Genomic DNA, 17,841 nt, shown 5'->3' with positions numbered 1-17,841 from the left:
CTTGGGAAAAAATTTTCAGCTATGACATCTCCGACCAGTGCCTGATCTCTAAAATCCATGTGATTCTGTTAAAACTCAACCACAAAAAAACAAACAACCCCATTAAAAATTGGGCAAAGGATATGAACATGCACTTCACTAAAGAAGATATTCAGGTGGCTAACGATACATGAGAAAATGCTCTCGATCATTAGCCATTAGAGAAATGCCAATTAAAACTACGATGAGATTCCACCTCACTCCAACAGGCTGGCATTAATCCAAAAAACACAAAATAATAAATGTTGGAGAGGCTGTGGAGAGAATGGAACTCTTATACACTGCTGATCGAAATGTAAAATGGTACAACCACTTTGGAAATCTATCTGGCATTTCCTTAAAAAGTTAGAAATAGAACTACCATACAACCTAGAAATGCCACTCCTCAGAATATATCTTAGAGAAATAAGAGCCTTTACATGAACAGATATATGCACACCCATGTTTATTGCAGCACTGTTTACAATAGCAAAAAGCTGGAAGCAACCAAGGTGTCCATCAACGGATGAATGGATAAATAAATTATGGTATATTCACACAATGGAATGCTACGCATCGATAAAGAGCAGTGATGAATCTGTGAAACATTTCATAACATGGAGGAACCTGGAAGGCATTATGCTGAGTGAAATTAGTTAGGTGCAAAAGGACAAATATTGCATAAGACCACTATTATAAGTTCTTGAGAAATAGTTTAAATGGAGAAAAACACATTCTTTTGTGGTTACGAGAGGGGGGAGGGAGGGAGAGGGTTATTTACCAATTAGATAGTAGATAAGAACTACTTTAGGTGAAGGGGAGGACAACACTCAATACAGGGAAGGTCAGCTCAAGTGGACTGGACCAAAAGCAAAGAAGTTTCCTGAATAACCTGAATTCTTTGAAGATCGGTGGAGCAAGGGCGGGGATTTGGGGACTATGGCTTCAGGGGACAACTAAGTCAATTGGCAAAATAAATTCTATTAAGAAAACATTCTGCATTCCACCTTGAAGTGTGGCATCTGGGGTCTTAAATGCTAACAAGTGGCCATCTAAGATGCATCAATTGGTCTCAAGCCACCTGGATCAAAGGAGAATGAAGAACACCAAGGTCACAAGATAACTGTGAGCCCAAGAGGCAGAAAGGGCCACATGAACTAGAGACTTACATCATCCTGAGACCAAAGAACTAGATCGTGCCTGGCCACAACTGATGACTGCCCTGACAGGGAGCACAACAGAGAACCCCTGAGGGAGCAGGAGAACAGTGGGATGCAGACCCCAAATTCTCATAAAAAGACCAGACTTAATAGTCTGACTGAGACTAGAAGAATCCCGGGTCATGGTCCCCAAACCTTCTCTTGGCCCAGGACAGGAACCATTCCAGAAGACAACTTATCAGACATGGAATGGACTGGACAATGGGTTGGAGAGAGATGCTGATGAGGAGTGAGCTACTTGTATCAGGTGGACACTTGAGACTGTGTTGGCATTTCCTGTACAGAGGGGAGATGGGAGGGTAGAGGGGGTCAGAAACTGGCAAAACGGTCAGGAAAGGAGAGACTGGAAGGAGAGAGCGGGCTGACTCATTAGGGGGAGAGTAAATGGGAGTATGGAGTAAGGTGTATATAAGTTTATATATGAGAGACTGACTTGATTTGTAAACTTTCACTGAAAGTACAATAAAAATTATTTAAAAAAAATCTTTTGAATATCTGTTTCTGAATCTTTGTTGTTTTTCTTTTCAGTTTCTAGTTGCTGCTTTTGTATTATTTCTAGTTGTTTATTTATTTTGACATTTTTAGTATTATTTTTCCTTAATTCTTCTGTTGCTTTGTGTTTTCCTTGATTTGGGGTATGTTTTCATTGGTTTTTGTCCGTGTTTTCCATGATTTTTTCCTTGGTTTTGTCTGCATTTTTCTTGACCTCTTTTCTTATTTCTTGGAGATCCCTAAATATTAGTCTTTTGAATTCCATATTAGGGAGTTCCAATGCCTTTCCTTCAACCAAAAGTTATCTAATTATTTTGGTCACTTGCTGGAGCCATCTTGTTTGGATTTTTCATATGTTTTGATATTGTCTGCTGTTTCTGAGACATTAAGGTACTATTTTCTTTATTTATTGGTTGTATGTTCATTTGTTTTGTCCTCCTTTTTTATTGTGTTTTGATATTTCAGAGCAGGTGGGATGGGTGTGCTTTGCTGCTTGCTTGTGTATGGGCATGATAGCTCTCACCACACTGTCCGGGTGGGCAGAGCAGCAGCAGGCAGGGTAAGCCTGCTTCATTGTGCAGTGATTAGGGAAGGAGGCTGAGGGTAAACTGGGCAGGTGCTGTCTGCCTCCTGATGTTGGTCCAGCAGTTTGGGAAAATTCAAACAGCCCCTCACCAAATGGGCAGGGGTGTCAGAAGGGGCATGGTATGGGCTTACTGCCCACCATTCAGCTGCTGGTTGAGCGGCGGGAGTGAAGGAGTGGTACAGGCCAAGCGCAGCAGTGGGCCTGAGTGCCAAGGGCAATATAACCATAGTAGCATGTTGGGGGCAATCAGGAAGGGTGACAGGTGGCATATGAACTTAGATGGGAGGGATAGAGAAAAGGAAAGAGAGAGAAAGGAAAAAAGGGTGGCACAGTGGGAGATGGTGGGTGGGGGTGGGGGTGGGGTGGACCAGGAGGCCATTGGGAAGGGGGAAGAAGTGGCATATGGGGCTAGGGGAGAGGAAGAAAGAAGGAGAAGAAAAAGGAAAAATGTTGGCATAGTGGAGACAGGTGAGTAGGGGTGGGGCAGAGCCGGGGGCCAGTGGGAAGAGAGGTGAGGTGCTGTATGGGTCTAGGTGGGAGGGAGAAAGAAAAGGAAGAAAGCAAAAAAGCATGCGATGGGAGGGAATGAGGTGGGTCCAAGAGGGGGTCGTGTTGTGGACCCTGGCAGTAGGCGCTGCTGGGATGGGGAGGTTTTTGCTTCTACTCACCAGAAGGTTGAGGGGTGGGAAAGCATGTTCCTCTCGTGCCAGTTGCTCTGTCTCCTGTTGGGAGACATACAAGATGCTTTGTTGAATGGAAGAAGAAACTGATGGAAAAGAGAGAATGAGGAGACATATGTAGTGGAAGTCCTCTGCTAACTAACATGGCCCAGCGTGGCCATCTTGGAACACAGACAGCAATGACTCTGGACAAGGAATATGGGAAGGCACAATCACAGAGCTCCCAACAGGAGTCAGAGTAACTGGTAACCAGAGAAACACGCCTTCCCACCCGTCACCCATAGAAAGCCTGGCGGTGTAGCGGTTAAGTGCTATGGCTGCTAACCAAGAGGTCGGCAATTCAAATCCGCCAGGTGCTCCTTGGAAACTCTATGGTGCAGTTCCAATCTGTCCTATAGGGTCACTATGAGTCAGAATTGACTTGAGGGCAGTGAGTTTTTGGTTCTATATATACATATATATATACACACGTATGTATAGATATACATATATACATAAAATAAACCATTTGCCCTTTCAACCTTTTCTACACGTACAATTCAGTGGCATTAATGATGTTCATCACATTCCATTTCCCAAAATTTCCATCATCCATAAGAGAACCTCAGTGTCCTCTAAGCAATGATTCCCTTTCCCTCCTACTCTCTCACCCCTGGTAACCACTAATAAATTTTGGTCTCTATACGCTTCCCTTACCTATTCTAGATATTTCATGTAAGCGGGGTCATACAATATTTGTCCTTCTGTGACTGGCTTATTTCACTCACCATAATGTTTTCTTTCATCCATGTCATAACACGTATCAGAACTTCATTTCTTTTTATGCTTGAATAATATTACACTGTATGGAGAGACCACATTTTGTTAATCCATTCTTCTGTTGATGTGTACTTGGGTTGTTTTCACTTTTTAGTTGTTATGAATCATGCCTCAATGAATATCAGTGTACAAGTATCTGTTTTTAACTACATTTATTGAGCTTTATCTCTTGCCAGGCACTTTAGATGAACACTTTGTACCCATATCATTTAATAGGTCCAACAATTCTGTTGGTCCTCTTTTACACTGGAGGAAGCCGAGGCTCAGACCATACAGCCTGTAGGTGGCAGACTAGGCCCCACATCTGACTCCATCTGAAAATCCAGATCCTGAACTAATAACCCCTGGTGTTGCTCACATTCTGCTAGAAGACCCTGAATCCAAGCCCTCTACCTTCTCACAAAGGTTTGAGTCCATTCAGAGATGCTTCGGATGAAAGGCCTAGTGATCTACTTCTGAAAACTCAGCATCAAAAACCCTGTGGAGCACAGTTCTCCTCAGACACACATGGGGACGCCCGGAGTCAGGATCAACTTGATGGCAATGGGTAGAGGTGATGGTGATGGTGGTGGTAGGGCTGCTTGTAATATAAAGAAATATGCCATCTTCAGCTGAGAGCTGAGAAATAGGAAGTTGGTGTCTGAATATTGCTTAGTGTTGACTTAGGTAGGGAATAAAATGCACTCCCACTGCCATCCAGTCGATCCAGACTCATAATGACCCTATAGGGCAGAAAAGAACTCCCCCGTGTGGTTTCCAAGGCTGTAAATCTTTACAGAAGCAAACTGCCACAACTTTCTTCCATGGAACAGCTGGTAGGTTTGAACTGTCAACCTTTCAGTTAGCAGCTGAGCACTTTAAGCACTGCACCACCAGCGAAAAAGAAGCATTAAAAAAAACACTCATTGGTCTCATCTGTCTTCTTCTTGTTTCCTGAAACCACCATATCTTTATATATGTATATATATATGTATACATACACATATGCATATATACAAATCTGTGGTGGTCTATAGGGTCACTATGAGTCAGAATCAACTTGATGGCAATGGGTTTGGTTTGGTTTTGATATTGGTCAAGTCCAGAGAGTAACGATATCTAATAGTTGTAAGTGCCTACTATCTGTTAAGAACTATTTTGAGGGCTTTATGTTTATTAGCTTTCACATGCATAGGAGGAAATTGAAAAGACCATGGCTTGGATCAGGTGCACCTTAGTCATCAAAGTGACATCTTTGCTTTTGAATTGTGGTATTGGGGAGGAATATTGGATATACCATGGACTGCCAGAAGAAAGAAAAAATCTGTCTTGGAAGAAGTACAGCCAGAATGCTCTTTGTAAACAAGAATGGCAAGAGTTCCTCTCACACACTTTGGACGTGTTATCAGGAAGTACCAGTCCCTGGAGAAGGATATCATTCATGCTTGGTAAAGTAGAAGGTCAGCAAAAGAGAGGAACACCCTCAACAAGATGGATTGACACAGTGGCTACAACAGTGGACTCATACATGACAATGACTGTGAGTCTGGAGCAGGATTGGGCCACATTTCTTTCTGTTGTACACGTGGTCACTATGACTCGGAGCAAACTTGATGGCGCCTAACAACAATGGCCGCTGGCTCATTTAACTCTCACATCAACAAGACACGTTAGTATTATCAGCAACAGAGCTCGACTTATTTGGCTGTAACACCAAAGTTTGGGTGCCTTGCGTAATTAGTGGATGGGAGGGAAGCTGGGATTTGAACCCAGACTATTTGGCACATGAGGCTATATGGAATCGACTTGACTACAACTGGTAACTGGTCACATTCTCCAGCTTTTCATTCTCTCTCTCAACAGTTGCTGGCTGAAGCTTGATAAAGGCTTTATCTGGAGCTTCTTGGGACCAGTGGCCATCATTATCTTGGTAGGTACCCAGAGGCAGGTATTCACTGGTGTGCTAGCGCTGGGTTAAGGAGTCCTGGTGGCACAAACGGTTAAGCACTCTGGCTGCTAGCTGAAAGGTTGGCAGTTTGAGCTGACCCAATGGCTCCAGTGGAGAAAGACTTGGAAATCTGCTCCCATAAAGATCACAGGCCAGGAAACCCTATAGGACAATTCTACTGTCATATGGGGTGCCTATGAGTCAGAATCGAATTGATGGCCTGCAACAACAACAGCAGAGCTGTGTTGCTCAGGCATAGAGAATGTTGTTTCTCATCTGATGAAGTCGAAATGAGATGAAAATAACATTTAGGCTAATGTGATCCATCCCTCATCTTTGAATTACTGTCTTTGCTAGGCTTTGCCTAGCAAGAGTTCAGTTTTGAATACGCTACCTTTAAGATGCCTATGAAGTACTCAGGTTTAGATGTCAGGCAGTTGCTGTCCTGTGCCATTAAACCGACTCTAACTCATGGCGACCCCATGTTGCACTGAGAGTTTCCTTGGCTGTAATTTTTACAGGAAGCAGATCACCAGGCCTTCCACAGTGTCACTGGGTGGCTTCAAAGCTTCCAACCTTTCGGTTACCAGCTGAGCATAAACCATGTGTAGCACCCAGGGCTTTAGATGTCAGGTGGCCAAGTCAATATGTAAGCATATTGTAAGTCAATATGAAAGCAGGCATAGACAACGTGTAATTGAATGGCTGTGATTGTGTTCCGATAAAACCTTATTTACAAAAACAAATTACAGACTGGGTACTGGATCAGGCCCATGGGCCCTAGATTGTTGATTGCTCCTGCACAGCCACCTTTCTGGGTTCCTCCTGTCAATACTGGAGCTCTCAGGGCTGGTCCATATACTTTCTCTCTTCTCTACCTACACTCACTCCCTGGTGATCTCCTCCAGTCATGGCTTTCAATAATTACCTATACCCTGACAACTCCCAAGTGTATATACTCACCCCGGACCTCTTTTCTCAACTCCAGACATACAAATTCAACCTGGCTACCTGACGTCTAAAGGGGGCGGTGGTGGCTCAGTGACAAAATTTTCACCTTCCACACAGGAGATCCAGGTTCCGTTCCCACCCAATGCACCTCATGTGCAGCCACCACTTGTCTGTCATTGGAGGCTTGCGTGTTGCTACGATGCTGAGCAGGTTTCAGCAGAGCTTCCAGACTAAGACAGAATACGAAGAAAGGCCTGGTGATCAGCTTCCAAATATCAACCAATGAAATCTCTATGGATCATAAACATCTGATTCATAGCCAATCGTGGTGATGGCGCGGGACCAGGCAGCATTTCATCTGTTGTGCTTGCGGTTGACATGAGTTGGGAGTCAGCAGCCAATAACAACAACAGCCTGACATCTAAACTTGAGTATTTTATAGGCATCTTAGCATGTTCAAAACCAAACTCTTGATTTGAACTAGTCTTCCAAGTTGCTCCTGCCCCAACTCAGTCAACGGAACCTTTTTCCTCCTGAGCCCTTAGTTTATTAACCTTGGAATCACGTCACTCCGCTCCTTCTCTCACATGCCACATGCAATTCATTGGCAAATTGTGTGCTATTTTAACAGTTGTTGGTATGCTCGAGTTCATTGTTGTAGCCACTGTGCATTTTCAGTGTCTTCCAACCTAGGGGGCTCATCTTCCAGCATTGTATCAGACATTATTCCGTTGTGACCCATAGCCTTTTCATTGTCTAATTTCCAGAAGTAGATCTCCAGGTCTTTCTTCTAGGCCTATTTTAGTCTTGAAGTTTCACTAAAACCTGTCCATCACAGGTGATTTGAAATACCAGTGGCATAGCTTCAAGCATCACAAAAACTCACAGGCGACCACAGTCTGACCAACTGCAGACGGGTGGTGATCATATCAAGTTAGGTGGTGATCATGGCAAGTAATGGACTAAAAAAAACAAATTCTAAGTCGATTTTTCATGCTGTTTTCACAGATAAACTTGGTGTTCTACTTCCTAATTCTGTGGATTTTGAAAAGCAAACTTTCTTCCCTCAATAAGGAGGTTTCCAGCATTCAGGATACCAGGTGAGAAAGCAACAGACCCAGTAGTAACCACAGAGTTGTCCTTATGGCACATTTCTGCAGGACCATTCTCTCTGGGAAGGAAGACACCTGTAGAAAATATGATGTAGATTTTCCTGGTGCTATAGGAGAAAAAAAAAAAAAAAAAAAAAAAACTTTTTTGTTTTTTTTTTATAGGAGGAGTATGTGAGGAGAACTTGGAGAAGAAGTAAAAACTATGATTTTCAAGTGGCTTATTGCACTGCCTCATTTGTGTACACAGCAGACATCCATCGAGTGTCTCCTTTGTGTGACATAGTCTTCATATGAATTTAGTGCCAAGATTGTCAATATTACCCACTTTGCACCTGAGAGTCCACCCACTTCTGGACTCCATTCTCCTTGATTGTAGCTACTCCGTTCTCATTGCTGCCGACTTGTCTTGGTCGTCTAGAGCTGCTGTAACAGAAATACCACAAGTGGATGGCTTTAACAAAGAGAAATTTGTTCTCTCACAGTCTAGTAGGATTCAAGTCCAAATTCAGGGCATCAGCTCCAGGGGAAGGCTCTCTCTCTCTGTCGGCTCTGGAGGAAGGTCCTTGTTATCAATCTTCCCCTTATCCAGGAGTTCCTCATGTCCAGAGACCCTGGGTCCAAAGGACACCCTCTGGTCCCAGTGCTGCTTTCTTGGTGGTATGAGTTCCCCATGTCTCTGCTCTCTTCTCTCTTTTATATCTCAAAAGACATTGACTTAAGATACTATGTAATCTTGCAGATCTCATCAATGTGACTGCCACTAATCCATCTTACTATGTCATAGTGACAGGATTTACAACACAGGGAAATAACAATAGATGGTAAAATGGTAGATAATCATGCAATACTGGGAATCATGACCTAGTCAAATTGACATTTTGGGGACGCAATTCAATCCATGACATGATCCAAACCATTGAGAATAATGGTTTTTTAATAAAATGACTAGGAATCGACTCAATGGCAATGGATTATATATAAAAATTCCCCAGGGATTAAGCCTTTGCTAACCAAAACGTAGCCATATTTCCCAAGTACCAATCCTTCTTCTTTGTTTCCAACTTTCAAATTCCAATCACTGGTAATTATCAATGCAATCTGATTGCATGTTCAATCAATTTCAGACTGGAGCAGCTGATAAAAACCTTCCGTTTTTTTCATCTTTGGCCTTCGTGGTTGGTGCACAAATCTAAATAATAGTCGTATTAACTGGTCTTCTGTGTAGCTGTATGGATATTATCCTATCACTGACAGCGTTGTACTTCAGGATAGATCTTGAAATGTTCTTTTTAACCGTGAATGCAACACCATTCCTCTTCAAGTTTTCATTCCCAGCATAGTAGACCATATGATTGTCTGATTCAGAATGAGCAATACCAGTCCATTTCAGCTCACTTTTTTTTTTTTTTTTTAATGCCTAGGATATTGATGTTTCTGCATTCCATTTCATTTTTGACAATTTCCAATTTTTCTAGATTTATACTTCGTGCATTCCAGGTTCTGATTATTAATGGATGTTTGCAGCTGTTTCTTCTCATTTTGAGTCGTGCCACATCAGCAAATGAAGGTCCCGAAAGCTTGACTCCATCCACGTCATTAAGGTCGACTCTACTTTGAGGAGGCAGCTCTTCCCCAGTCATCCTTTGAGTGCCTTCCAACCTGGGGGGCTCATCTTCCAGCAATGCTATCAGAGAGTGTTCTGCGGCTATTCATAATGTTTTCACTGGCTAATTCTTTTCAGCAGTAGACTGCCATGTCCTTCTTCCTAGCCTGTCTTAATTTGGAACCTCAGCTGAAACCTGTCCTCCAAGGGTGACCCTGCTGGTATCTGAATACCAGTGGCATAGCTTCCTGCATCACAGCAACACACAAGCCCCCACAGTACGACAAACTGACAGACAGGTGGGACTGACTGGAGACAAAGAAAAAGGATCAGTAGATGGAAAATATGGCCTTGGTGATAAAAACAGTGCCGGAGATTGAATGATAGAATTTTGTGAGACCAACGGCTTCTTCATAGGAAATACCTTTTTTCACCAACATAAACGACATCTATACACCTGGACCTCACCAGACGGAATACACAGGAATCAAATTGACTACATGTGTGGAAACAGATGATGGAAAAGCTCAATATCATCAGTCAGAACAAAACCATGGGCCGACTGTGGAACAGACCATCAATTGCTCGTATGGAAGTTCTAGTTGAAACTGAAGAAAATCTGAGCAAGTCCACAGGAACCAAAATATGACCTCGAGTATATCCCACCTGAATTTAGAGACCATCTCAAGAATAGATTTGATGCACTGAGCACTAATGATGGAAGACCAGATGAGTTGAGGAATGACATCAAAGAAGAAAGCTGGAGGTCATTGAAAGACAGGAAAGAAAGAGAAGACCAAGATGGATGTCAGAGGAAACTCTGAAACTTGCTGTCGAGCATCAAGCAGCTAAAGCAAAAGGAAGAAATGATGAAGCAACAGAACTGAACAGAAGATCTCAAAGGATGGCTCGAGAAGACAAAGTATTATAAAAACACATGCAAAGAGCTAGAGACAGAAAACCAAAAGGGAAGAACATGCTCCACGTATCTCAAGCTGAAAAAAGTGAAGAAAAAATTCAAGCCTTGAGTTGCAATAGTGAAGGATACTATGGGGAAAATACGTAACGACACAGGAAGCATCAAAAGCAGATAGAAGGAACACACAGAGTCATTATACCAAAAAGAGTTAGTCAACTTTCAACCACTTCAAGGGGTAGCATGTGCTCACGAACTGATGGTACTGAAAGAAGAAGTCCAAGCTGCACTGAAGGCAATGGCGAAAAACAAGACTCCAGGAATTGAAGGAATATCAATTGAGATGTTTCAGTAAAAGTATGCAGTGCTGGAAGTGCTCACTCCTCTATGCCAAGGAATTTGGAAGATAGCTACCTGGCCAACTGACTGGAAGAGATCCATATTTATGCCTATTCCAAAGAAAAGTGATCCAATCGAATGCAGGAATTATCGAACAACATCATTAATATCACACACAAGTGAAATTTTGCTGAAGATCATGGAAAAGCGGCTACAGCAGTATATCAACATAGAACGGCCAGAAATTCAGGCCAGATTCAGAAGAGGACATGGAACCAAGGATATCATTGCTGATGTCAGATGGATCCTGGCTGAAAGCAGAAAATACCAGAAGCATGTCTACCTGTGTTTTGTTGACTATGCAAAGGCATTCGACTGTGTGGATGATAACAAATTATAGATACTGTTGGGAAGTATGGGAATTCCAGAACACTTAACTGTGCTCATGAGAAACCTGTACATAGATCAAGAGGCAGTCGTTAGGACACAACAAGGGGATTCTGAGCGGTTTAAAGTCAGGAAAGGCGTGCATCAGGGTTGTTTCCTTTCACCGTACCTATTCAATCCGTATGCTGAGGAAATAATAAGAGAAGCTGGACTACATGAAGAAGAACAGGGCATCAGGATTGGAGAAAGACTCATTAACAACCAGCATTATGCAGATGACACAACCTTGCTTGCTGAAAATGAAGAGGACTTGAAGCACTTACTAATGAAGATCAAAGACCACAGCCTTTGGTATGGATTTCACCTCAACATACAGAAAACGAAAATCCTTGCAACTGGACTAATAAGTAACATCATGACAAATGGAGAAAAGATTGAAGTTGTCAAGGATTTCATGGAAGCAGCAGTCAAAAAATCAAAAGACACATTGCATTGGGCAAATCTGCTGCAAAGGATCTCTTTAAAGTGTTGAAAAGCAAAGCTGTCACCTTGAAGATTAAGGTGTGCCTGATCCAAGCCCCGGTTTTTGCAATCGCATCATATGCATGTGAAAGCTGGACAATGAATAAGGAATACCGAAGAAGAAGAGACGTTTTGAATCGTGGTGCTGGCGAAGAATATTGAATATATATATCACGAACTTCCAAAGGAACCAACAAATCTGTCTTGGAAGAGGTAAAACCTGAATGCTTCTTAGAAGTGAGGATGGCAAAACTGCGTCTTACATAATTTGGACATGTTGTCAGGAGGGATCAGTCCCTGGAGAAGGACGTCATGCTTGGGAAAGTACAGGGTCAACAGAAAGGAGGAAGACCCTCAACGAGATGGATTGACACAGTGGCTGCAACAATGAGCTGGAGCATAACAATGATTGTAAGGAGGGCACAGGGCCATGCAGTGTTTTGTTCTGTGGTACATAGGGTCATTGTGAGTTGGAACTAATTGGACGGCACCTGACGACAACAACAACCAAGAGGACTGTAGTTCCAATCCACTGGCCGCTCCTTGGAAACCCTATGGGGCAGTTCTACTTTATCCTATAGGGCCACTATGAGTCACTTGATGGCAACGGGTTTGGTTTTTTGGTTTTTTTGAGTAGTGCAAATAGTTAAGTGCCCAGCTATGAACCAAAAGGCTGGCAGTTCCAACCCATCAAGAGGCAGTTTGGAAGACAGGCCTGCTTCTGAAAGGTCACAGCCTTCAAAACCCTACGGGTATTCTCACTCTGCTCACGTGGAGCGGCCACGCGTCAGAGGTGAATTGGCAGCAACTAACATATGTAATATACTGATATTCTATTTAAAATATTTATGTTATATTTCAATCTTGTTATAATAATATGTTATTTTATTTACGTATAAGTATATCTATTACATACTTTAAAATATAAAATAGTATTGATTTTGTAAGTATAGGAAATAGAATAATATATATATTCTAAATAAATAATAAATATAATAACATGTTTAAAAAAAGTCGCTATCTAGTTGAGTCAGACTCATGGTGATTCCATGTACATCAGAGTAGAACTATGCTCATAGGGTTTTCAATGGCCATGACCTTTCAGAAGGAGATTGCCAGGCCCTTCTTCTGAGGCACTTCTGAGTAGGTTCAAACCACCAAGCCTTTGGTTAAGCGCTTAACTATTTGCACCACCTAAGACTCCATAAGTGCCTGAAAAATGTGGTTATTATTAATCTTTTCTCTTTTTTTTCCCCAGAGTCATGACATTTAAAGCCATTGCTCAGCTATTTATCCTGGGCTGTTCTTGGGGCCTTGGTTTTTTTATGGTTGAAGCAGTAGGGAAGACGGCTGGATTAGTCATTGCCTACATATTCACCATCATCAATGTCCTGCAGGGAGTTTTGCTCTTCACGGTGTACTGTGTCCTTAGTCGCCAGGTAAGGCTAATTATTTCCTGACTTGCTAGATAGCCCCAAAATCTCATTGAATCACTACTCACATTCTTGCCCTTCCCTCACCCTTTATTTTTGTATTTTTGTGTTTCTCAGTTCTGGGAAGATAGATTGGCCTCTGTTTGGGTCTGCCATGTGCTCTGGGTCTCATCTTCTCAGCATCCTAACATATTTCTTAAGAGCATTGTACTAGTCAGAATAACACAGATTATGCTGTCGTAACAAATAGCCCTCTTCTAGTGATCAAATGGTAGAATGTGGAACAGAATTTTGAATTCTCACACAATCCAAACTTACTGGAGTCACAGAGGCTGAATGACTCCTTGAAACTATTGCCCTGAGGTAATCTTTAAACCTTAAACTGAAACTATTCCCCTGAAATCATCTTTCAACCAAACAATAGTTTAGCTTAATTAGTGAAGAATGTTTTGCCTTGAGCGTTCTGCTGTTTTAGAGAATTATCTATCCGTAAGTGATGAAATTGACAAAACCAACTCGAAAGGTTAGATGAGCTTAGAGGGCAGTGAGTACATTAATGGTGGTGAGAAAACGTGGAAAGGATAACAAGAATTGTTGTACAACTTGAAGAATGTAACCAGTGTCACGGAGTTGTACACATAGGAATTCTTGAATTCATTTATATTTTGATGTGTATCTTTTCAACAAAAACCAAACAACAGAAAACAATTAGCCCTCCCCCAATCTCAGTGGGTTACAACAGTAAAGGTTTATTTCTTGCTCTTGCCACATACCTGTGGGTCGAAACTCATTGCGTTCACTCGGGGATCTAGGCTGAGGGGGCAGCCCCGGTGTAGAACATTGGTGATCTCACAGCCAAGGAAAAAGTGATCAAGGGAAATCACACTTACACTCTTTTGAAGCTTCTACTCAGGACTGACACATATCAATTCCACCCTCATTCCATTGGCCGAAGCAAGTCATAAAGCATACCTGAATTCACCTTGGAGGGGAAGAATAATCCTACTGTAGTGAGGTGCACTATTGGGAGGGACATTGGACTTTTGGCACAACCTCCCACAAGCTCAGAGAGACTTCTGCTCTAATCCAAGTTCTTCCAATGAGTATGTTGTTGTGCGACATTGGATGGACAGCTTAGCCTCTCTGAGCATTGTTTTTTTTATCTGCAAATGTGGCAATACCTACTTTATAGTGTTGAGGATTAAATGAGATAATGCAATATAAATTTCCCAGCACAGTCCTCGGCAGACATTAAGTTCTCACAGAGAGTCATTACTATAATTATCCTCTTCACATAGATTAGAAATAGCTTTCTTGGCTTTGTCCTTTGCAATTGAGTAGAACTAAAATCAGTTAAAATGCTCGTTACAAACACAACAGCTTAACACTTCATTAATTCTCTTCCAGTCTTTTAGTGCCTTCTGAACGCTTGGTACTCCTCACACAGAAGAAGTAAAATGCAACTTGCATGTCTTAGCATTAAGTATTTAACAGTCATTTGACATGTTAAGGAGGTTCAAGGAAGGCAATTCATGGGATCATGAGGGTGGTTTAGTGCCATGGTTAGTGCTAGGGTTCTGAAGTAAGAATGACAAGATTTCGAAAGCTGGGTCTGTGACCATAGAGAAGTCGGTTTACCTCCAAGAGCCTCAACTTCTTCATCATTAATTGAGGGTAAGAGGAACACCTTCCTCATCAGATTAAATGACAGAGTGCATGTCAAGAGCCTGGAACATAGCTTGTTGATGGGTGCTGTCAAGTTCATTCCAACTCATATTGACCCCATGTGGCAGAGTAGAACTGCCCCGTAGGATTTCCTAGACTGTAATCTTTACATGGGAGGAACAGATCACCAGGTCTTTCTCCTGTGGGCCCACTGGGTGGGTTTGCACCAGTGGGTGTGTTTGCGTCACCAGCCTTTCGGTTAGCACCTGAGTGCTTAACCATTGCACCACCAGGGCTCCTTGGAAGATAGCTAGTGTTCAATAAGTGGTGGCCTTCATCATCATCGTCATCACCATCACCACTATCATCAGCATCTTCATCAACATATTTCACCATAATCACTTTCATTATCATTGTCTTCACCACCATAATCACCTTCATTACCTCCATCATCATCACCATCATCATCTTCATCAACATCATATCATCACCTTCATCATCACCATAATCACTTTCATTATCATCATCATCACCATAATCACCTTCGTTATCTCCATCTTCATCACCACCTACATCATTATCATCATAATCCATCATCATCACCATATATTGAGCCCTTATGATGCCTGGCACTTAGCAAGCACCCTTTCCATAGCTGAGAAAGTTTAATTTGAATAAAATGAACTAGGATGAGCGTGGCCAAGACTGTACACAAAACCCCTGAAAGAATAGCAGAAGGTAGGGCTCGGCATCTGTACCTCTAGCCTCCCGTTTTAGGGCCCTTTCTTTTGCACCAAGCTCTGGATGTAATGCAGTCTCCATATCCTTCAATCTTCCAGGTTCGAAGGGAATACAAGAAATGGTTTACTGCAAAGTGGAAAGGAGTTGAAGTGGAAAGCACTGAGATGTCTCGGTCTACTACCCACACCAAAATGGTAAGATCCTCCTCTCTGCAATGCCATGGACTTGTCTGAACCTGACATCTTGTGCTACCAGGAGCTTCCTGGTTCCTTGATCTGAAAGAAAAGAGAGATTGCATTAGCTTCCTGCCATTGTGCAGCTGAAGTTTCTGTTTTTTGAGACCACAGCCAGAAAAACTCTTCCTTCGTTCCTTCCCTCCTTCCTTCTTTCCTTTCCCACTTCCTGCTTTCCTTCCTCCTTCCCTTCTGCCCCTTTTCTTTCTCTTTCTTGCTTTTCTATTTCTTGCTTTTTTCCCTTCCTTCCTTCCTTCCTTCCTTCCTTCCTTCCTTCCTTCCTTCCTTCCTTCCTTCCTTCCTTCCTTCCTTCCTTCCTTCCTTCCTTCCTTCCTTCCTTCCTTCCTTCCTTCCTTCCTTCCTTCCTTCCTTCCTTCCTTCCTTCTCTTCTCTTTCTTTCTTTCTTTCTTTCTTTCTTTCTTTCTTTCTTTCTTTCTTTCTTTCTTTCTTTCTTTCTTTCTTTCTTTCTTTCTTTCTTTCTTTCTTTCTTTCTTTCTTTCTTTCTTTCTTTCTTTCTTTCTTTCTTTCTTTCTTTCTTTCTTTCTTTCTTTCTTTCTTTCTTTCTTTCTTTCTTTCTTTCTTTCTCTCTCTCTCTCTCTCTCTCTCTCTCTCTCTTTCTCTCTTTCTTTCTTTCTTTTCTTTCTTTCTTTCTACTTCTTCCTTCCTTCCTTTTTACAGTCTTTCCACAAATATCCAAAGGATATTTGTCCAGACGTCATCATTTATTTAACAAATATTTATTCAGTGTCTAGTATATGCCAGGCACTGTTTTCGGTACTGAGGAAACAACCTTACAATCGTGATTGATCCTCACAGGTGCCATCACTGTAGTGTTTAAGTGCAGCCTAGGTTCAAATCCCAGATCCACCACTTTTACATTGCCTAACCTTGAGCAAGTGACTTAACTTCTCATGCCTCAGCTTCCTCATCTATAAAATGGGGGTAGTACGGGTTACCACTATCTATCTCTTCCTGAGGATTGAATGTGGTCATATAAAGGCTTACAATGCTCCTGCCATGCAGGAAATACGTGGCGTTTGTAAAAAGATAAAATTATAACAGAAACTAAAAAAGAACCATTATCCTGGTGTTCTTTGGGAAAGGGCTGCAGAGTCAAATATTGGGGCATCTTTAATGAGCATTGGACCATTCCGAAATTCTAGCTGTCATCTCTAGGCATACTAGAAGTTTTAGTTAACTTTGGAGGCATTAATTTCTCTTGGGAGCCCCCAGGTGGTGCAAACAGTTAATGGGCTCAACCGCTAACCGAAAAGTTAGAGGTTGAAGTCATCCAGAGAAGCTTCAGAAGAAAACCCTTCTGAAAAATCAGCCATTGACAACTCTGTGGGGCACAGTTCTACTCTGACACACATGGGGTCACCAGGAGTTGTAGGTGACTTGACAGCATCTGTTTTGGTGTGGTACTTTCTCTTCAGCTTTTCTCCATATTATCTCCCCCAATTAGGAGACTCCGGAGAAGCCATCAGAGTTTATACAGAAAAAAGACACCAAAGACACTGTGTCCACCCAACCAGAGCCGCCAGCTGACCTTGCTGCTGTTTCCTGGCTAAAGACAAAGGAATGATCTGCTGATCGATGGAGCCCCTTGTGGTCACATGTGGACTGGACACGTGCCACCGTGTATATCTCTTCCCTGTGATGTGTTGACTCCTTCTCTAGCTCCCTAGAAAGAATGGGACACATGGAGAATTCTTAAAACCAGCATCCTGTAGCAGATCATGAGCCATTACCTGCTCAAGGGATGGTTTTGTTTTTGTTGATGTTTTGTTTCTGGTATCTCATTTTTTTATTCTTGTTCAAAGTATAAACAGTAAAACAAAACATGCCAATTCAACAATTTCTACAAGCACAATTCAGTGATATTGGTTACATTCTTCAACTGTAAAACCGTTGTCACCCCCCTCTACCAAATTGTTCCTCCTCAATTAACATAAACTCACTGCCACCTCAGCTTCCTACCTGACCTTCCAGTTGCTGTGGCCAATTTGATCCCATAGACATAATTCTTTCAAAGAGCACAATGTTCGAGGCAGACATTATTTACTAAATAAGCTAAGTTAGTTGTTGTTTGGTTTACAGACTACTTCAGGAGATATTTTTGGTTTAGGGTTTAAAGAATTATTTCAGGGAAACGATTTCAGGGGTTTGTCCAGCCTCAATGGCTCCAGAATGTCTG

General features: G+C 42.1%; 1 protein-coding gene across 1 annotated transcript in view; it reads left to right on the top strand.

Annotated features, from left to right (window-relative positions):
* LOC126072011 (adhesion G protein-coupled receptor E4-like) overlaps nucleotides 1–17,600 on the top strand; it is a 102,162-nt gene extending 84,562 nt beyond the window's left edge. The window contains exons 12-16 of the mRNA XM_049876589.1: nucleotides 5,658–5,724; nucleotides 7,702–7,793; nucleotides 12,831–13,011; nucleotides 15,510–15,605; nucleotides 17,110–17,600. Of these exons, the coding sequence (XP_049732546.1) occupies nucleotides 5,658–5,724; nucleotides 7,702–7,793; nucleotides 12,831–13,011; nucleotides 15,510–15,605; nucleotides 17,110–17,229 (556 nt within the window). The 3' untranslated portion in view covers nucleotides 17,230–17,600. The remainder of the gene's footprint in view (nucleotides 1–5,657; nucleotides 5,725–7,701; nucleotides 7,794–12,830; nucleotides 13,012–15,509; nucleotides 15,606–17,109) is intronic.
* The last annotated feature ends 241 nt before the right edge of the window (nucleotides 17,601–17,841 follow it).

This window comes from Elephas maximus, chromosome 3, assembly GCF_024166365.1.
Source record: "Elephas maximus indicus isolate mEleMax1 chromosome 3, mEleMax1 primary haplotype, whole genome shotgun sequence".
Lineage (NCBI taxonomy): Eukaryota > Metazoa > Chordata > Mammalia > Proboscidea > Elephantidae > Elephas > Elephas maximus.
The sequence above is the reverse complement of the archived record's forward strand: the minus strand, read 5'-3'. Positions and strand labels throughout refer to the sequence as shown.